General features: G+C 44.8%; 1 protein-coding gene across 1 annotated transcript in view; it reads right to left on the minus strand.

The window, feature by feature from the left end:
• Positions 1-1436: 1436 nt before the first annotated feature.
• Positions 1437-18689, minus strand: part of LOC135546406 (sodium- and chloride-dependent glycine transporter 2-like) — a 63855-nt gene continuing 46602 nt past the window's right edge. The window contains exons 15-16 of the mRNA XM_064974808.1: positions 13723-13890; positions 1437-5298 (exon numbers count right to left, since the gene is read on the minus strand). Coding sequence (XP_064830880.1) covers positions 5143-5298; positions 13723-13890 — 324 coding nt within the window. The 3' untranslated portion in view covers positions 1437-5142. The remainder of the gene's footprint in view (positions 5299-13722; positions 13891-18689) is intronic.

Raw genomic sequence — 18689 nt, forward strand, 5'->3', positions numbered from 1 at the left:
CTTTCTAACGTTTCCAGTTCAATCGATCAATGCTGTTGAAAACAGAAAGCTAATCCCGATTTCCTCAAAGAAAGCATCAAATTGGCTACACAAGGACAGTTATTCCAACCAGAGCTCACATTTACATTTTAGTCACTTAGCAGATGCTCTTGTCCAGAGCAATTAGGGTTCAGTGCCTTGCATAAGGGCACATTGACAGGTTTTTCACCCAGTCAGCTCGGGGATTCGAAGCAGCGTCCTTTCGGTTACTGGCCCAATGCTCTTAACCGCTCGGGTATCGCTCGGGTATCTGCCGCCACTTCATGAATTGCCTAGCTCAAACGTTACCATCTGTCACACCACAAAAATGATCTCTCTCTCTCTCTCTTTATTTCTCTCTCTCTGTCATTGGAAGATAATGGATAATGTGTATACAGGAGTGTACAGTCGTGAAACACACGAAGATGCACTCTGAGGCAAAAATAATTTTAAAACCTGCCTTGCTCGTTCAATCATCCTTGCATTCAAGTGAGTGACACTTTTTTATATATATATATATATTTTACCCCCAACAGAACCATCCCTAGCATTTTGGGGGGCCCTAAGCGTCATTTTTGTTGGTGGCCCCCACCTCACAGGCAATACATTTTAGTGGCGCCTCAGTTGATGACAGAGAGAACCTTTATTTGTTTTAGAGCTAATTTCCTGCAATTCTACACATTTTGCAATTGGGCGTAGAGAAAATGTTGCAGTTTTACAGCAAGCTTGCTGCAATTCTAAGAGATTTTGGCATGGGGCAGAGAGATTTTTTTGCAATTGTATAACTAATATCCTGCAATTACACTCATTTTTCCATAGGGTGGAGAGATTTTTTCCCCTTCCGTTTTGAAGCTAATTTTGTTCAATTCTACAGAATGTTCCATGACTTATGCCATGCTAATAGGATATATGACTGAGAGTGACTAACAAAATCAATGGGGTCCTCTGGAGGTCAGGGCCCCTGGGCACGTGCCCGGGCGGTAATTCCACCATGATTACTACAAGTTTAGATAGCTGACTAGACTAACTAACCAATCTAAAACATTTTTTAGCTGACATGGGCTAATTGAGTGATTGTAAGTGACTGACATAAAAGAAAAATTGATGCACAACCAAGTTATGAAATGGTACTCAACAGGAAATTGAGACCACGACTGAGTTCTTAAAAAAAGGGGTCAGGGGCCCCGAAGCTGTGTGCGCACACACACACACACACACACACACACACACACACACACACACACACACACACACACACACACACACACACACACACACACACACACACACACACACACACACACGGGAGATAAGATGCATTACATATCAACACAAAGCAAAATTTGTAGGCTACAATAGACAAGCTACTTCAGAAAGTAAAAGGGTTTTCGTGTTTTTAAAAGGGTTTTCGTGTTTTCGTGTTGAATGTTTTTTTTCCCTTTTAGAGACCTGTACCTTTCTAGACAATTAGCAGCCCATGTTGCTTTTAATTTCACAGTAATTAAACAGCATGGGCCTTGCCTAGACTCACTCGTCTGGCTCGAATCTCACTGGCACGCTTGTCTTATTGCTTCCAATATATCCACAGCTTCCAATTAACTACATTCGGCCCCACTCAAAGAACACATGCCTGCAGCGTTAAAAGACCCTGCCATCTCAACACAGCTGTTTTAATCAAGGCCCGTTTACATTGAACAGAAATTACACATCCAACTTCCTGTGAACGCGGGAAAAGAAATCAGGTCTAATTGCTTTTTAAAGAATGCATCCCCAGTCACGTTGGTAATTGGACAGAAAGCAAGGCAGATTGGTTGCCTGACGTGTAATATGAAAAGCAACCTTAGTGGCCAGTCAATTTGCTTACTGGCCCTCTGGATAGCTTGCGGCAGGCTGGCAGGTAGTCGTGTGTTGTCACTGTCAGATTGAAGTCTTGACCCCTACACTTTCAGGGTGTGTCCCAAATGGCAACTTGTTCCGTATATAGTGCACTACTTGGACTCCTACAGTATGGGCCCTGGTCAAAAGTTGTATAAGGTTCCATTAGGGAAGCAGAAACTGTTCCAATTTTCTTAGGGTTCTAGGTAGGACATGTAACTGTTATGGGCCAATTCTGTCCATAGAGAAGAGTTTTTAACAAGATTTATAAGGGAAATTATGTGCCAACCATCTCTCATTCAACTCCAGTGCCCTAGGTAAAGATACATTTTGGTCAGTGCAGTGCGATTTGACCAAGACATTCCTTGATGCCCTACTGAGCTAGAATTCCTCATAATTTTATAATAGTGCGCAAAAAAGAGAGAACAGGCACATTTTGAAGGATTTTGTTTTTTGTCTTTCTATGTCTCCCCTATTAAGGTAGAAATTGTGGAAGTTCTACTGTCTATTTCTTCCATGTAGAATGCTGTTGTTAATTATACATCTACAAAAGTAGGCAGACCTGGAATCAAGTATACCTGACACCCTGTTTCATGAAGACAAAGAGAATGACGAAGTACAAATCTAAAAATGGCAAAGTACAAATCTCAAATGACACCCCATTTAGTGCAGTACTTTTGATCGGTCATAGGACTCACTCACTTATTCAAAAGTTTTGCACTTCATAGGGAATAGAGTGCCATTTGAGACAAATACAAAGTCCCCCCCCCAGAGCTCTACCACATATAATAAGATAAGTACAGTTCCAGGGAAAAAAAGGCAATATTCTATACACTACCTACACACATAACTACAAGTTACTCCTAACATTGTGGGGATGTGACAACACTAGCACGCACTAAGTCAACAAACATCTCTTTTTAAAAGGTGTACAAGATACAGCTTACACAGCCGGCAAGGAAAAAACATCTGGAGCAATACAGGAAATAACATCTGGAGCAATACACATTCTCTCTTGTATATATATATATATATATGTATATATATATGTGTGTATGTTACCCTACAGAAGTTGCGTATGAGGAAAGAGGGAGATTCCATAGTTGCCATGACTAGACCACAACACATGTCTACAGCAATAAATAGTTGGTTTAATTTTTATGCACACAAAGGCCATTGGACTATTCTAAACACTGAGAAGAATCACTACAATTTCACATGGCCGTTTTGCATATCTTAAGCTACTAAAGAAAGGATCGACTACACGACTGTATTAATGTGCTAAATTGATTACCGATACATTTTTTTAGAGATAGTAGAGACTAAAGTGTTTATCGTTAAAGTAATCAGCGATAGGCATTTCCTTATCTCCTGGAGAAGTAGAAGGTAAAAATTGCAGGTAACTTCATTTAATTCAGCTAAAGCAAAGGAGCCTGAACATTAAATAGGAGTGTGTGTATATATATATAAGTTGCTCCTATACATATATATATATAAATACACACTCCTATTTAATGTGTATATAGTTTGACAGGAACAAATATGAATATGAACCATACTGCATACTTTCTAGGCAGTTGATTTTACTTGTATTGCCTATTTCATTAAAAAAAGAATGAATATATATATATCATAATGTCCCATAGATCAGAGTCTGATGAATACCAATATTTCTCAGTCTGTCAATTAGATTTTTTGTGCCTTTTTGTTTGTGGAGGATTTTCCAATATCACTATACACATAGATACAAGAATAAAACAATCACACACACACACGCACGCATGCACACACACATGCACACACACACCTCCATAGGGACTAGTCCAGATGTAGTGGAGTGGTTCGAGAGCTTCAAGTTCCTCTGTGTGCACATCACTAAGGAACTAACATGGTCCACATACAACCCACACAGTTGTGAAGAGGGCACGACAGCGCCTCTTCCCCCTCAGGAGGCTGAAAAGATTTGGCATGGGCCCTCAGATCCTCATAAAAGTTCAACAGCTGCATCTTGACAAGCTGCATCGCCGCTTGGTACGGCAACTGCAAGGCGTCTGACCGCAAGGCGCTACAGAGGATGGTCAGTTTGGCCCAGTACATCACTGGGGTCGAACTCCCTCCCTGCCATCCAGGACCTCTACACCAGGCGTTGTCAGTGGAAGGATCAAAAAATTGTCAAAAACTCCATCCAAACCATAGACTGTTCTCTCTGCTTCCATACGGCAAGCGGTACCAGTGCACCAAGTCTGGAACCAATAAGACCCTGAACAGCTTCTACCCCCAAGCCATAAGACTGATAAACAAGACTAAATACCTAAATCAAATGGCTACCCGAACTACCTGCATTGCCCCTTTTTTGCACTAACTCTCTTGTACTGACTCTATGAGCACACACTGGACTCTACCCACACACTCACACATACTTACACTGGCACCCCAACACACACACACACACACAAATGCATACTGACGCCACACACACAGTCACACACACACAGCCACTTTATACCCTTACCTCTATATACAAATCTACCTCAATTACCTCGTACCCCTGCACATCGACTCGGCTATATACAGTGAGTACCAGTACCATGTTATTTTTACTCCATTATTGTTATTCGTTAATCCCTGTGTATCTATTCCTTCTGTCACTATTTTATTTTTTAAATGTATCTTTAACTCTTCATTGTTGGAAAAGGACCCGTAAGTAAGCATTTCACTGTTAGTCTACACCTGTTGTTAACGAAGCATGTGACAAATAAAATTTCATTTGATTTTTTTGTAATGAGCAGTTGAATATTGCCATTGCAATATTGTGACACGGTACATTTTTCTCTTGGAATAGAGATCCCCTCAGTAAGAAAGGGTTCTGGCGTAATGGCTGTGCATGGGCAGGAGGCAGAGGACAGACCATTCTCAGGTCAGGGGTTAGGGAGAGAGAGGGCAGGGTATAGCATGGGTGCCTGCCAGAGAAAGCAATGTTGGAGAGGAGGGCAGCCCCACATTGCTATAGAGTGTAGAAGGGAGCAGGGGAGGTGAACAGGAGAACCAGGAAAAAAAAGTGGGCAATGTGTTGGCTTGCTTTTCTCTCACCCACATTGATGGGAAAGAGGAAGGAAACAGGAGAGATGAAGTAGAGTGGAGAACAGGAAAAAAGAGGAATAGGTGTGGGAGAGGGCAGTGGTAGGCTGCTGCTCTCTCTCTCCCCTGGTGCCCCTGCTGAAGTGGCGGTGGTGGTTGTAGTGGAGGCTGCTACTGGTAGGAGCCCAGCTGGAAATCTTTGGGGGGCAGTTTGAGGCCCAGGGAGTTGGATCCATGGGGGTCCATCATGTTCTTGTAGCGCTCCCCTCTGTGCTTGGCCAGGAAGGGACCCCAATCGGGCTGAGGGGAACACACCAGCTTCAGACGCTGTGGAGGAGGAGGGGGGGGGGAGTCACACAGTTGTGTTAAAATATAATAGAATAGTATCAATCAACTTGAGTTGCGGAAGGCCAAGGGGAGAGTTGGGTACATTAGATGACAGTAGGACTGTCCTGAGAGATATGAAAATGTCAGGAATGGCAGTCGATTGTAACACTGAAATATCTGTAACTTTGAAATTCACATCAAACCTTTATAGTAAATATTGATTGCATATACAGCATATGTGCTCAATAATAATTTAGCCAGATACTGTAACTATCTTAAGGCTTTGACGAAGGCAATTATGCCAAAACTTCCTGTATGTAAGTACAGTTGCATACACACGCACGCATACAAATGTGTGATGTAGGGGACTTCAACAAGCACAGTGTGGGGGACTGCTACTTGTCTGTGTTTTCTGTGCCGATCCGCCGCCAGTTATCAGAGGACCAAGGCAGATATTTCACTTTACTGCCCATAGGGGCTCTGGTCAAAAGCACTGCACTCTATAGGGAATAGGGTGCTATTTGGGACACACACAGAAGTGTTTGATGTCAGAGATCCATTTTCTAACATGCAGTAAAGTGAAATATCAGCCCTGATAACTCTGTCATATGTTGTACTAAAGAGCTCATTGTGCTTGTATGTTTGACGGGATAGCACTTAGTTCACTGGGGGAAAACATACAGTGCATTCGCAAATGATTAATTAAGACCCTTTGACTTTTTCCACATTTTGTTATGTTACAGCCTTATTCTAAAATTGATTAATTTGTAGTTTTTTTCCCCCTCATACAATACCCCATAATGACAAAGCAAAAACAGGTTTTCATACATTTTTGCACAAACAAATAAAACTAAAACTGAAATGTCACATTTACATAAGTACTCCCATTACGTAGACCCGTTACTCAGTACTTTGTTGAAGCGCCTTCGGCAGCGATTACAGCCTCAAATCTTTTTGGGTATGACGCTACAAGCTTGACACACCTGTATTTGGGGAGTGTCTCCCATTCTTCTCTGCAGATCCTCTCAAGCTCTGTCAGGTTGGATGGGGAGCATCGCTGCACAGCGATTTTCAGGTCTCTCCAAAGATGTTTAATCGGGTTCAAGTCCGGGCTCCGGCTGGACACTCAAGGACACTCTCCCTAACCCCTGACCTGAGAATGGTCTGACATTCAGAGACTTGTCCTGAAGCCACTCCTGTGTTGTCTTGGCTGTGTGCTTTGGGTCGTTGTCCTGTGTGACGTGGATGTCGACTAAGGCAGGCCCCCGCACCTCTGATTCAAAGGGGTTGAATGTATTTCAGTTGAATGCATTCAGTTGTACAACTGACTAGATATCCACCCTTCCCCATTGGAAGATGAACCTTCGCCCCAGTCGGAGGTCCTGAGTGCTCTGGAGCAGGTTATCATCAAGGGTCTCTCTCTGTACTATTCTCCTTTCATCTTTCCCTCAATCCTGACTAGTCACCCAGTCCCTGCCACAGAAAAACATCCCCACAGCATGATGTTGCCACCACCATGCTTCACCGTAGCACTGGTGCCAGGTTTCCTCCAGATGGGACACTTGGCATTCAGGCCAAAGAGTTCAATCTTGGTTTCATCAGACGAGAGAATCTTGTTTCTCATGGTCGGAGACTCCTTTAGGTGCCATTTGGCAAACTCCAAATGGGACATATATTATTTTTCATTTAACCTTTATTTAACTAGGCCTTACACATAGACAGGTGTGTACCTTTCCAAATCATGTCCAATCAATTGAATTTACCACGGGTGGACTCCAAATCAAGTTGAGAAACATCTCAAGGATGATCATTGGAAACAGGATGCACCTGAGCTCAATTTCGAGTCTCAATCTCATCGCTCTCTCTCCCCGCTACTCTCTCCTCTTCCATCCTATCATCTCTTCCCTCTGCTCATACCTTCTCCAACCTTTCTCCTGATTCTGCCTCCTCAACCCTCCTCTCTCCCTTTCTGCATCCTTTGACTCTCTATGTCCCCTATCCTCCAGGCCGGCTCGGTCCTCCCCTCCCGCTCCGTGGCTCGATGACTCATTGCGAGCTCACAGAACAGAGCTCCGGGCAGCCGAGCGGAAATGGAGGAAAACTCGCCTCCCTGCGGACCTGGCATCCTTTCACTCCCTCCTCTCTACATTTTCCTCCTCTGTCTCTGCTGCTAAAGCCACCTTCTACCACTCTAAATTCCAAGCATCTGCCTCTAACCCTAGGAAGCTCTTTGCCACCTTCTCCTCCCTCCTGAATCCTCCTCCCCCTCCCCCCCTCCTCCCTCTCTGCAGATGACTTCGTCAACCATTTTGAAAAGAAGGTCGACGACATCCGATCCTCGTTTGCTAAGTCAAACGACACCGCTGGTTCTGCTCACACTGCCCTACCCTGTGCTCTGACCTCTTTCTCCCCTCTCTCCAGATGAAATCTCGCTTCTTGTGACGGCCGGCCGCCCAACAACCTGCCCGCTTGACCCTATCCCCTCCTCTCTTCTCCAGACCATTTCCGGGGACCTTCTCCCTTACCTCACCTCGCTCATCAACTCATCCCTGACCGCTGGCTACGTCCCTTCCGTCTTCAAGAGAGCGAGAGTTGCACCCCTTCTGAAAAAACCTACACTCGATCCCTCCGATGTCAACAACTACAGACCAGTATCCCTTCTTTCTTTTCTCTCCAAAACTCTTGAACGTGCCGTCCTTGGCCAGCTCTCCCGCTATCTCTCTCAGAATGACCTTCTTGAACCAAATCAGTCAGGTTTCAAGACTAGTCATTCAACTGAGACTGCTCTTCTCTGTATCACGGAGGCGCTCCGCACTGCTAAAGCTAACTCTCTCTCCTCTGCTCTCATCCTTCTAGACCTATCGGCTGCCTTCGATACTGTGAACCATCAGATCCTCCTCTCCACCCTCTCCGAGTTGGGCATCTCCGGCGCGGCCCACGCTTGGATTGCGTCCTACCTGACAGGTCGCTCCTACCAGGTGGCGTGGCGAGAATCTGTCTCCTCGCCACGCGCTCTCACCACTGGTGTCCCCCAGGGCTCTGTTCTAGGCCCTCTCCTATTCTCGCTATACACCAAGTCACTTGGCTCTGTCATAACCTCACATGGTCTCTCCTATCATTGCTATGCAGACGACACACAATTAATCTTCTCCTTTCCCCCTTCTGATGACCAGGTGGCGAATCGCATCTCTGCATGTCTGGCAGACATATCAGTGTGGATGACGGATCACCACCTCAAGCTGAACCTCGGCAAGACGGAGCTGCTCTTCCTCCCGGGGAAGGACTGCCCGTTCCATGATCTCGCCATCACGGTTGACAACTCCATTGTGTCCTCCTCCCAGAGCGCTAAGAACCTTGGCGTGATCCTGGACAACACCCTGTCGTTCTCAACCAACATCATGGCGGTGGCCCGTTCCTGTAGGTTCATGCTCTACAACATCCGCAGAGTACGACCCTGCCTCACACAGGAAGCGGCGCAGGTCCTAATCCAGGCACTTGTCATCTCCCGTCTGGATTACTGCAACTCGCTGTTGGCTGGGCTCCCTGCCTGTGCCATTAAACCCCTACAACTCATCCAGAACGCCGCAGCCCGTCTGGTGTTCAACCTTCCCAAGTTCTCTCACGTCACCCCGCTTCTCCGCTCTCCCACTGGCTTCCAGTTGAAGCTCGCATCCGCTACAAGACCATGGTGCTTGCCTACGGAGCTGTGAGGGGAACGGCACCGCAGTACCTCCAGGCTCTGATCAGGCCCTACACCCAAGCAAGGGCACTGCGTTCATCCACCTCTGGCCTGCTCGCCTCCCTACCATTGAGGAAGTACAGTTCCCGCTCAGCCCAGTCAAAACTGTTCGCTGCTCTGGCCCCCCCAATGGTGGAACAAACTCCCTCACGACGCCAGGACAGCGGAGTCAATCACCACCTTCCGGAGACACCTGAAACCCCACCTCTTCAAGGAATACCTAGGATAGGATAAGTAATCCTTCTCACCACCCCCCCTTAATGATTTAGATGCACTATTGTAAAGTGGCTGTTCCACTGGATGTCAGAAGGTGAATTCACCAATTTGTAAGTCCAACGCTCTAACCACTAGGCAACCCTGCAACTACGTAGCTCAGTGCTTACCTTATACTTCCAACAGTCATGCTCACATAGGCAGGTAGCCTAGGGGTTAGAGTGTTGGGCCAGTAAACGTAAGGTTGCTTGATCGAATCCCCGAGCTGACAAGGTAAAAATCTGTTGTTCTGTCCCCGAACAAGGCAATTAACCCACTGTTCCTAGGCCGTCATTGGAATTAAGCATTTTTCTTAAGGCTAGGCATAATACTGCCCCCGTTGGATGAATTGCATGCCCATAGTAAACTGAGAAAAAATCTGTTCAAAATTGCTAATATATGCATATAATAATTATTGTTGGATAGAAAACACTCTAAAGCTTCTAAAACCGTTTGAATTATGTCTGTAAGTATAGCAGAACTCACAGGGCAGGCAATCTCCCAAACTAGTTTTGGCATCCAGAAAGTTGGGGCAACTTTGACGTCATCGCCCCCACCCTTCCCAACCAGCTATGGATCTGGAAACACTTTCTATGTCTTCCACTAGATGTCATCATTCAGTAGAGCGTTTAATTGTGCAAATCCCGCGAACTTTGACCCTTTGAGACGAAAAAGAGTGGGTGTCGCGAGAAAATACATGTGCGTTAGGGCGCGAATTGGACACAGACCTTCCTCTGTTCCAGCTTGCCTAAGATGAAGTACGATTGTCCGGTTGTAATGCCAATCGTTTTGTACGTTTATAACATCCTAAAGCTTGATTCTGCACTTAGTTTGAGTGCGCACAAGTTTTGATGCGCAACTGTTCTGGACCAGAAGTAATTTTTGGTGCATTTGAGCTGAAAGTGGTAGCATATGCTACTATTTTATTTATTTATTTTATTTATTTCACCTGTATTTAACCAGGTAGGCAAGTTGAGAACAAGTTCTCATTTACAATTGCGACCTGGCCAAGATAAAGCAAAGCAGTTCGACACATACAATGACACAGTGTTACACATGGAGTAAAACAAACACACAGTCAATAATACAGTATAAACAAGTCTATATACGATGTGAGCAAATGAGGTGAGATAACGGAGGTAAAGGCAAAAAAAGGCCATGGTGGCAAAGTAAATACAATATAGCAAGTAAAACACTGGAATGGTAGATTTGCAATGGAAGAATGTGCAAAGTAGAAATAAAAATAATGGGGGTGAAAAGGAGCAAAATAAATAAATTAATTAAATACAGTAGGGAAAGAGGTAGTTGTTTGGGCTAAAATATAGGTGGGCTATGTACAAGTGCAGTAATCTGTGAGCTGCACTGACAGTTGGTGCTTAAAGCTAGTGAGGGAGATAAGTGTTTCCAGTTTCAGTGCTTTTTGCAGTTTGTTCCAGTCATTGGCAGCAGAGAACTGGAAGGAGAGGCGGCCAAAGAAAGAATTGGTTTTGGGGGTGACTAGAGAGATATACCTGCTGGAGCGTGTGCTACAAGTGGGAGATGCTATGGTGACCAGCGAGCTGAGATAAGGGGGGACTTTAGCTAGCAGGGTCTTGTAGATGACATGGAGCCAGTGGGTTTGGCGACGAGTATGAAGCGAGGGCCAGCCAACGAGAGCGTACAGGTCGCAATGGTGGGTAGTGTATGGGGCTTTGGTGACAAAACGGATTGCACTGTGATAGACTGCATCCAATTTGTTGAGTAGGGTATTGGAGGCTATTTTGTAAATGACATCGCCAAAGTCGAGGATTGGTAGGATGGTCAGTTTTACAAGGGTATGTTTGGCAGCATGAGTGAAGGATGCTTTGTTGCGAAATAGGAAGCCAATTCTAGATTTAACTTTGGATTGGAGATATTTGATATGGGTCTGGAAGGAGAGTTTACAGTCTAACCAGACACCTAAGTATTTGTAGTTGTCCACGTATTCTAAATCAGAGCCGTCCAGAGTAGTGATGTTGGACAGGCGGGCAGGTGCGGGTAACGATTGATTGAAGAGCATGCATTTAGTTTTTACTTGTATTTAAGAGCAATTGGAGGCCACGGAAGGAAAGTTGTATGGCATTGAAGCTTGCCTGGAGGGTTGTTAACACAGTGTCCAAAGAAGGGCCAGAAGTATACAGAATGGTGTCGTCTGCGTAAAGGTGGATCAGAGACTCACCAGCAGCAAGAGCGACCTCATTGATGTATACAGAGAAGAGAGTCGGTCCAAGAATTGAACCCTGTGGCACCCCCATAGAGACTGCCAGAGGTCCGGACAGCAGACCCTCCGATTTGACACACTGAACTCTATCAGAGAAGTAGTTGGTGAACCAGGCGAGGCAATCATTTGAGAAACCAAGGCTTTCGAGTCTGCTGATGAGGATGTGGTGATTGACAGAGTCGAAAGCCTTGGCCAGATCAATGAACACGGCTGCACAGTAATGTTTCTTATCGATGGCGGTTAAGATATCGTTTAGGACCTTGAGCGTGGCTGAGGTGCACCCATGACCAGCTCTGAAACCAGATTGCATCGCAGAGAAGGTATGGTGAGATTCGAAATGGTCGGTAATCTGTTTGTTGACTTGGCTTTCGAAGACCTTAGAAAGGCATGGTAGGATAGATATAGGTCTGTAGCAGTTTGGGTCAAGAGTGTCCCCCCCTTTGAAGAGGGGGATGACCGCAGCAGCTTTCCAATCTTTGGGGATCTCAGATGACACGAAAGAGAGGTTGAACAGGCTAGTAATAGGGGTGGCAACAATTTCGGCAGATAATTTTAGAAAGAAAGGGTCCAGATTGTCTAGCCCGGCTGATTTGTAGGGGTCCAGATTTTTCAACTCTTTCAGAACATCAGCTGAACGGATTTGGGAGAAGGAGAAATGGGGAAGGCTTGGGCGAGTTGCTGTGGGGAGTGCAGTGCTGTTGACCGGGGTAGGAGTAGCCAGGTGGAAAGCATGGCCAGCCGTAGAAAAATGCTTATTGAAATTCTCAATTATGGTGGATTTATCAGTGGTGACAGTGTTTCCTATCTTCAGTGCAGTGGGCAGCTGGGAGGAGGTGTTCTTATTCTCCATGGACTTTACAGTGTCCCAGAACTTTTTTGAATTAGTGTTGCAGGAAGCAAATTTCTGCTTGAAAAAGCTAGCCTTGGCTTTTCTAACTGCCTGTGTATAATGGTTTCTAGCTTCCCTGAACAGCTGCAACTATATGGACACCCGAACTGAAACAAAACGATGTATTGGGTAAGTATGACTCCTTCCACTACATTCTGATCGAAGACCATCAAAGGTAAGGGAATATTTATGTTGTAATTTTATATTTCTGTTGACTCCAACATAGCGGAGAAATATTGCTTATGTCTGAGCGCAGTCTCAGATTATTGCATAGTGAACTAATTCCGTAACGTTAAAAATAAATGTGACACAGTGGTTGCATTAAGAAGCAGTGTAACTTTCTAACTATATGTAGAACATGTATATTTAGTCAAAGTTTATGATGTGTATTTCTGTCATCTGGCGGAGCTATCTATAATTTCTCCGGACATTTTTGAGCATTTTCTGAACATGGTGTCAATGTAAACAGAGATTTATGGATATAAATTGCATATTATTGAAAATAACATAAATGTACTGTGTAACATGTCATATTACTGTCATCTGATGAAGACTTTCAAAAGGTTAGTGAATTATTTTTCTTTTAATCCTGCGTTTGGGATTGCATCTTTTGTTCGACAAAATGGCTGCATATCGTCTGTGTCTTTGTGGTGGTTTGACATAAATATGTGCTATGTTTTCGCCATAAAACATTTTAGAAATCTGACACGCTGGGTAGATGAACAAGATGTTTATCTTTCATTTGAGCTATTGGACTTGTTAATGTGTGGAGGTTAAATATTTCTAAGAATATTTTTGCATTCTGTGCGCCACCGTTTGAGTTGAGCAGGGGGGTGTGGTTCCCGCTGGGGAACCTGTACCGTTAACAAGTTTATTAACTGACTTGCCTGGTTAAATAAATAAAAAATCATACATAGTGTGTTGAAGTAACTCACAGTGACAGGAAGTTCATAGTCACAATTTGTGTGGATTGTTGGTTATTGTTTGGATTATTTCTATATACAACAATACTACAGAAGAACCTCAAAGATATGACCCTCGGAGTTACAGACTATCAATAGCACAGGCAATATCAAACCGGGACATGTATTAAATAACAAAAAACTAACTTCTGTATGCTACAGACAAACGTAAATGTTGCTTACATGTGCTAAAAACACGAAAATATTTACAGTCCAAAAAACATTCCTTACCCCAGGACATTTCAATGGGTGACTAAGAAAAAGGAGCAGATCTGAAATGTATTTATGGGACATACAAACAGGCTTACAAACATGTGTGCGTGGTATTGTGTCCCATACATACCTCTGTAAAGCTGCCTGGGGCCAAGTGCATTTTGATGACAAACATGATTGGGATCCAGATGACAGAACACAACACCATCAGCCAGCCCATCACCATGGACCAGGTGGGGTAGGTGTAGTCCTCATAGGTCATCACCTTCCACTGGTACAGACTCAGCCCCAGGATACCCTGCAGGGAGAGAGGAGACATGGGAGAAGAGAGGAGGATTAGGAGAGGAGGGGAGAGGAGGCGGAGGAGGAGGACAGAAGATAGAGAATGGGTGAGATGAGGGGGAGACGAGGAAGTGAAGGAGGAGGTGGAAGATTAGGATGATCAAAAACCGGAAGAGGAGGATTAAGAGATTTAAAAAAAGGAAGGACCAGGAGGGTAAGATGATGAGGGTAAGGGGCAAAGGAGGGAAAAGGGAGGAGAGGAGAAAGAAGAAGGAAGAGGAGGAGCCTTTGTAGGATATTATTAGGGATGTAGCGATTCCACTGCCTCTTACAGTCTCACGTCAGAATTTAACGTTCATCCATGTTTCTCAAACGACAAATTTCGAGGTTGTTGCAAAAGTGTTTAAGGTTACGTTTAGCCATTAACTCCAAAATCTTAAGGTAAGGCATTAACTCTGGGATAAGGCTTAAAACAAAAATCTCAAAAACAACTTCATATCACTGAATTCGAACTTCCATCCTTCGGAATCCGAGGCAGATGCTTCTGCCTATCCGCAACAGCCACGGCTGACCTGGCTGAGCGATTCACCAATATGCATCGGCCCAGTTCAAATGTTTAAGATCTTAGTGGTACACAGGAACCCAAGCCAATCAAAATGTAGCATGCAAGGGCCTCCCGGGTGGCGCAGTGGTTAAGGGCGCTGTACTGCAGCGCCAGCTGTGCCACCAGAGACTCCAGAGACTCTGGGCTCTGTCGTAACCGGCCGCGACCGGGAGGTCCGTGGGGCCATGCACAATTGGCCTAGTGTCGTCCGGGTTAGGGAGGGTTTGGCCGGTAGGGAAATCCTTGTCTCATCACGCACCAGCGACTCCTGTTGCGGGTCGGGCGCAGTGCGCGCTAACCAAGGTTGCCAGGTGCACAGTGTTTCCTACGACACATTGGTACAGCTGGCTTCCGGGTTGAAAGCAGTGCGGCTTGGTTGGGTTGTGTATCGGAGGACGCATGACTTTCAACCTTCATCTCTCCCGAGCCCGTACGGGAGTTGTCGCGATGAGACAAGATAGTAGCTACTAAACAATTGGATACCATGAAATTGGGGAGAAAAGGGGGTAAAATTCAAAACAAAACAAGCTTTTTTAAGCATTGCATGGGTCAGAAAATCAGTGGCAAGAAAAAGTTTGTGAACCCTTTGGAAAAACCTGGATTTCTGCATAAATTGGTCATACAATTTGATCTGATCTTCATCTAGGTCACAACAATAGACAAACACAGTCTGCTCAAACAATTATCCGTTTTAATGTCTTTATTGAACACACCGTGTAAATATTCACAAGTGCAGGGTGGAAAAAGTATGTGAACCCTTGGATTCAATGACTGGTTGACCCTTATTTGGCAGCAACCAAACTAGACAAGGCTGTTTTCTGTGGTTGCGGATCAGACCTGCACAATGGTCAGGAGGAATTTTGGACCTCTTCCTCTTCACAAAACTGTTTCAGTTCAACAATATTCTTGGGATGTCTGGTGTGAACTGCTCTTTTGAGGTCATGCCACAGCATCTCAATCGGGTTGAGGGCAGGACTCTGACTGGGCCCCTCCAGAAGGCGTATTTTCTTCTGTTGAAGCCATTCGGTTGTTGATTTACTTCTATGTTTTGGGTCATTGTCCTGTTGCATCACCCAACTTCAGGTGAGCTTCAATTGGTGGACAGATAGCCATACATTCTTCTGCAAAATGTCTTGATAAACTTGGGAATTCATTTTTCCATAGATGATAGTGAGCTATCCAGGCCCTGAGACATAAAAGTAGCCCCAAACCATGATGCTCCCTCCACCATAGTTTTGATGTTGGTGTGGTGTGCCTTTTTTTCTCCACACATAGTGTTGTGTGTTCCTTCCAAACAACTCAACTGTAGTTTCATTTGTCCACCGAATATTTTGCCAGTAGCGCTGTGGAATATCCAGGTGCACTTTTGCAAACTTCAGACGTGCAGCAATGTTTTTTTTAACAGCAGGGGCTTCTTCCGTGGTGTTTTCCCATGAATAACATTTTTGTTAAGTGTTTTACGAATCGTAGACAGAGATGTTACCATGTTCCAGAGATTTCTGTAATTCTTTAGCTGACATTCTTCAGCTCACACTGATTCTTCTTAACCTCATTGAGCATTCTGCGGTGTGCTCTTGTAGTCATCTTTGCAGGATGGCCACTCCTAGGGAGAGTAGCAACAGTGCTGAACTTTCTCCATTTATATACAATTTGTCTTACCTTGGACTAATGAACATCAAGGCTTTCAGAGATACTGTAAACCTTTCCTGCTTTATGCAAGTCAACAATTCTTAATCTTCGGTCTTCTGAGATCATTTTGGTTCGAGGCATGGTTCACATCAGGCAATGCTTCTTGTGAATAGCAAACTCACATTCTGCTAGTGTTTTTTTATAGGGCAAGGCAGCTCTAACCAACATCTCCAATCTCATCTCATTGATTGGACTCCAGGTTAGCTGACTCCAATTAGCTTTTGGAGAAGTCATTAGCCTAGGGATTCACATACTTTTTCCAACCTACACAGTGAATGTTTAAATTATGTATTCCATATAGACAAGAAAAATACAATAATGTGTGTGTTATTTGTTTAAGCACACTAAGTTTGTCTTATTTTGTGACTTAGATGAAGATCTGATTAAATTTGATGACCAATTTATGCAGAAATCCAGGTAATTCCAAATGGTTCACATACCTTTTCTTGCCACTGTAAGTATTCAGAACATTTGCTATGAGACTCGAAATTGAGCTCAGGTGCATCCTGCTTCCATTGACCACCAAAAAATGTCTGCAGCATTGACGGTCCCCAAGAACACAGTGGCCTCCATCAATCTTAAATGGATGAAGTTTGGAATCACTCAGACTCTTCCTAGAGCTGGCCGCCACGGCAAACGGAGCAATAGGGGGAGAAGGGCATTGGTCAGGTAGCTGACCTAGAACCAGATGGTCACTCTGACAGAGCTCCAGAGTTCCTCTGTGGAGATGGGAGAAAAGGCACATGACAGCCCGCTTGGAGTTTGCCAAAAGGCATCTAAAAGCCTCTCAGATCATGAGAAACAAGATTCTCTGGTCTGATGAAACCAAGATTCATATTTTTCCAAGATGGCCTAGCAGTCGGACGTGTGTTTTGTCTTGTCCCATCCTGTCCTGTCCCGTGTATATATCGTTTTCTTCGTATATATTTCGTATATATTTTAATCTCACTTTCCACCTTACGGACTGAATATACTCTCCTGCAAGCCGCCTCACCTAATGTGGTACGGATCTGCTATTTGTATACTTTAGAACTGGAACCCCCATCAGGAGCTATTCAGCTAACTAGTTACTAGCTAGTAGTCAGTTAGCCACTGCTAGCGGTCCTCACCGTTAACTCGGACATCAGCCAGCCTCAGCCTGGTGAATTCCTGCCAGTCTGCACAGCGCAATATCAACTATCAACCCAGAGCATATTGGACTGCTTTTTCTCTACCACATCTCTGGATTCCTACCGCAAGCACTGAACCTTTACACCGGATAATCATAGCTAGCTAGCTGCTATCCGAGTTGCTACTCCAAGATAGGTCTCTGTCAAGAAGCAAGCACCAGTTAGCCTGGAGCGGCTAGCCAAAGACGTCCACCAGCCAGTTCTTGGGCAACAATAACTATTTTGCCAATTGACCTGGACCCTTTACTGCCGACACGGAGCCGATCCATCACAACTGTTCTGTCGACGTAACTGTCCGAGGTGGTTTCAACAGGCTCTTCCTTTGCGACAGAGGCCCATCTGCAAGCCCCGGCCCACTAGCTGTCTGAATTGCCATGTCTCCAGCTAGCGTAGTAGCGACTACTGAATTGGTTCCCTGATTCATCTAGTGCTACTCATTGGACCCTTTGATCACTCGGCTACACATGCCTCTCCCTATTGTCAATATGCCTTGTCTATTGCTGTTTTGGTTAGTGATTGCCTTATTTCACTGTAGAGCCCCCAGCTCTGCCCAATATGCCTTAGATAGCCCTTTTGTTCAACCCCCCACACATGCAGTGACCTCACCTGGAGACAAAACCTCTCTCATCATCACTCAATGCCTATGTTTACCTCCACTGTTTCATGCATGTTAACATTAGGCGCCTCCTCCCTAAGTCTGTTTTACTCACTGCTTTAGCACACTCCGCCAACCCTGATGTCCTAACCATGTCTGATTCATGGCTTAGGAAGGCCACCAAAAATCCTGAAATTTCCATCCCTAACTAAAACATCTTCCGACAAGATAGAACTGTCAAAGGGGGCAGAGTTGCAATCTACTGCAGAGATAGCCTGCAGAGTTCTGTCATACTATCGAGGTCTGTGCCCAAACAATTTGAGCTTCTACTTTTAAAAATCCACCTTTCCAGAAACAAGTCTTTCACCATTGCCACTTGTTATAGATCCCCTTCAGCCCCCAGCTGTGCCCTGGACATGACCTAAACTGGGACATGATTAACACCCTGGCCATCTTACAATCTAAGCTAGATGCCCTCAATCCCACACAAATGATCAAGGAACCTACCAGGTACAACCCTAAATCCGTAACCATGGGCACCCTCTTAGATATCATCCTGACCAACTTGCCCTCTAAATACATCTCTGCTGTCTTCACCAGGATCTCAGCGATCACTGCCTCATTGCCTGTGTGCGTAATGGGTCCGCGATCAAACAACCACCCCTCATCACTGTCAAACACTCCCTAAAACACTTCAGTGAGCAGGTCTATCGAATCAACCTGGCCCAGGTATTCTGGAAGGATATTGACCAAAATCC

The sequence above is a fragment of the Oncorhynchus masou genome, chromosome 1, assembly GCF_036934945.1.
Source record: "Oncorhynchus masou masou isolate Uvic2021 chromosome 1, UVic_Omas_1.1, whole genome shotgun sequence".
Taxonomy (NCBI): Eukaryota; Metazoa; Chordata; class Actinopteri; order Salmoniformes; family Salmonidae; genus Oncorhynchus; species Oncorhynchus masou.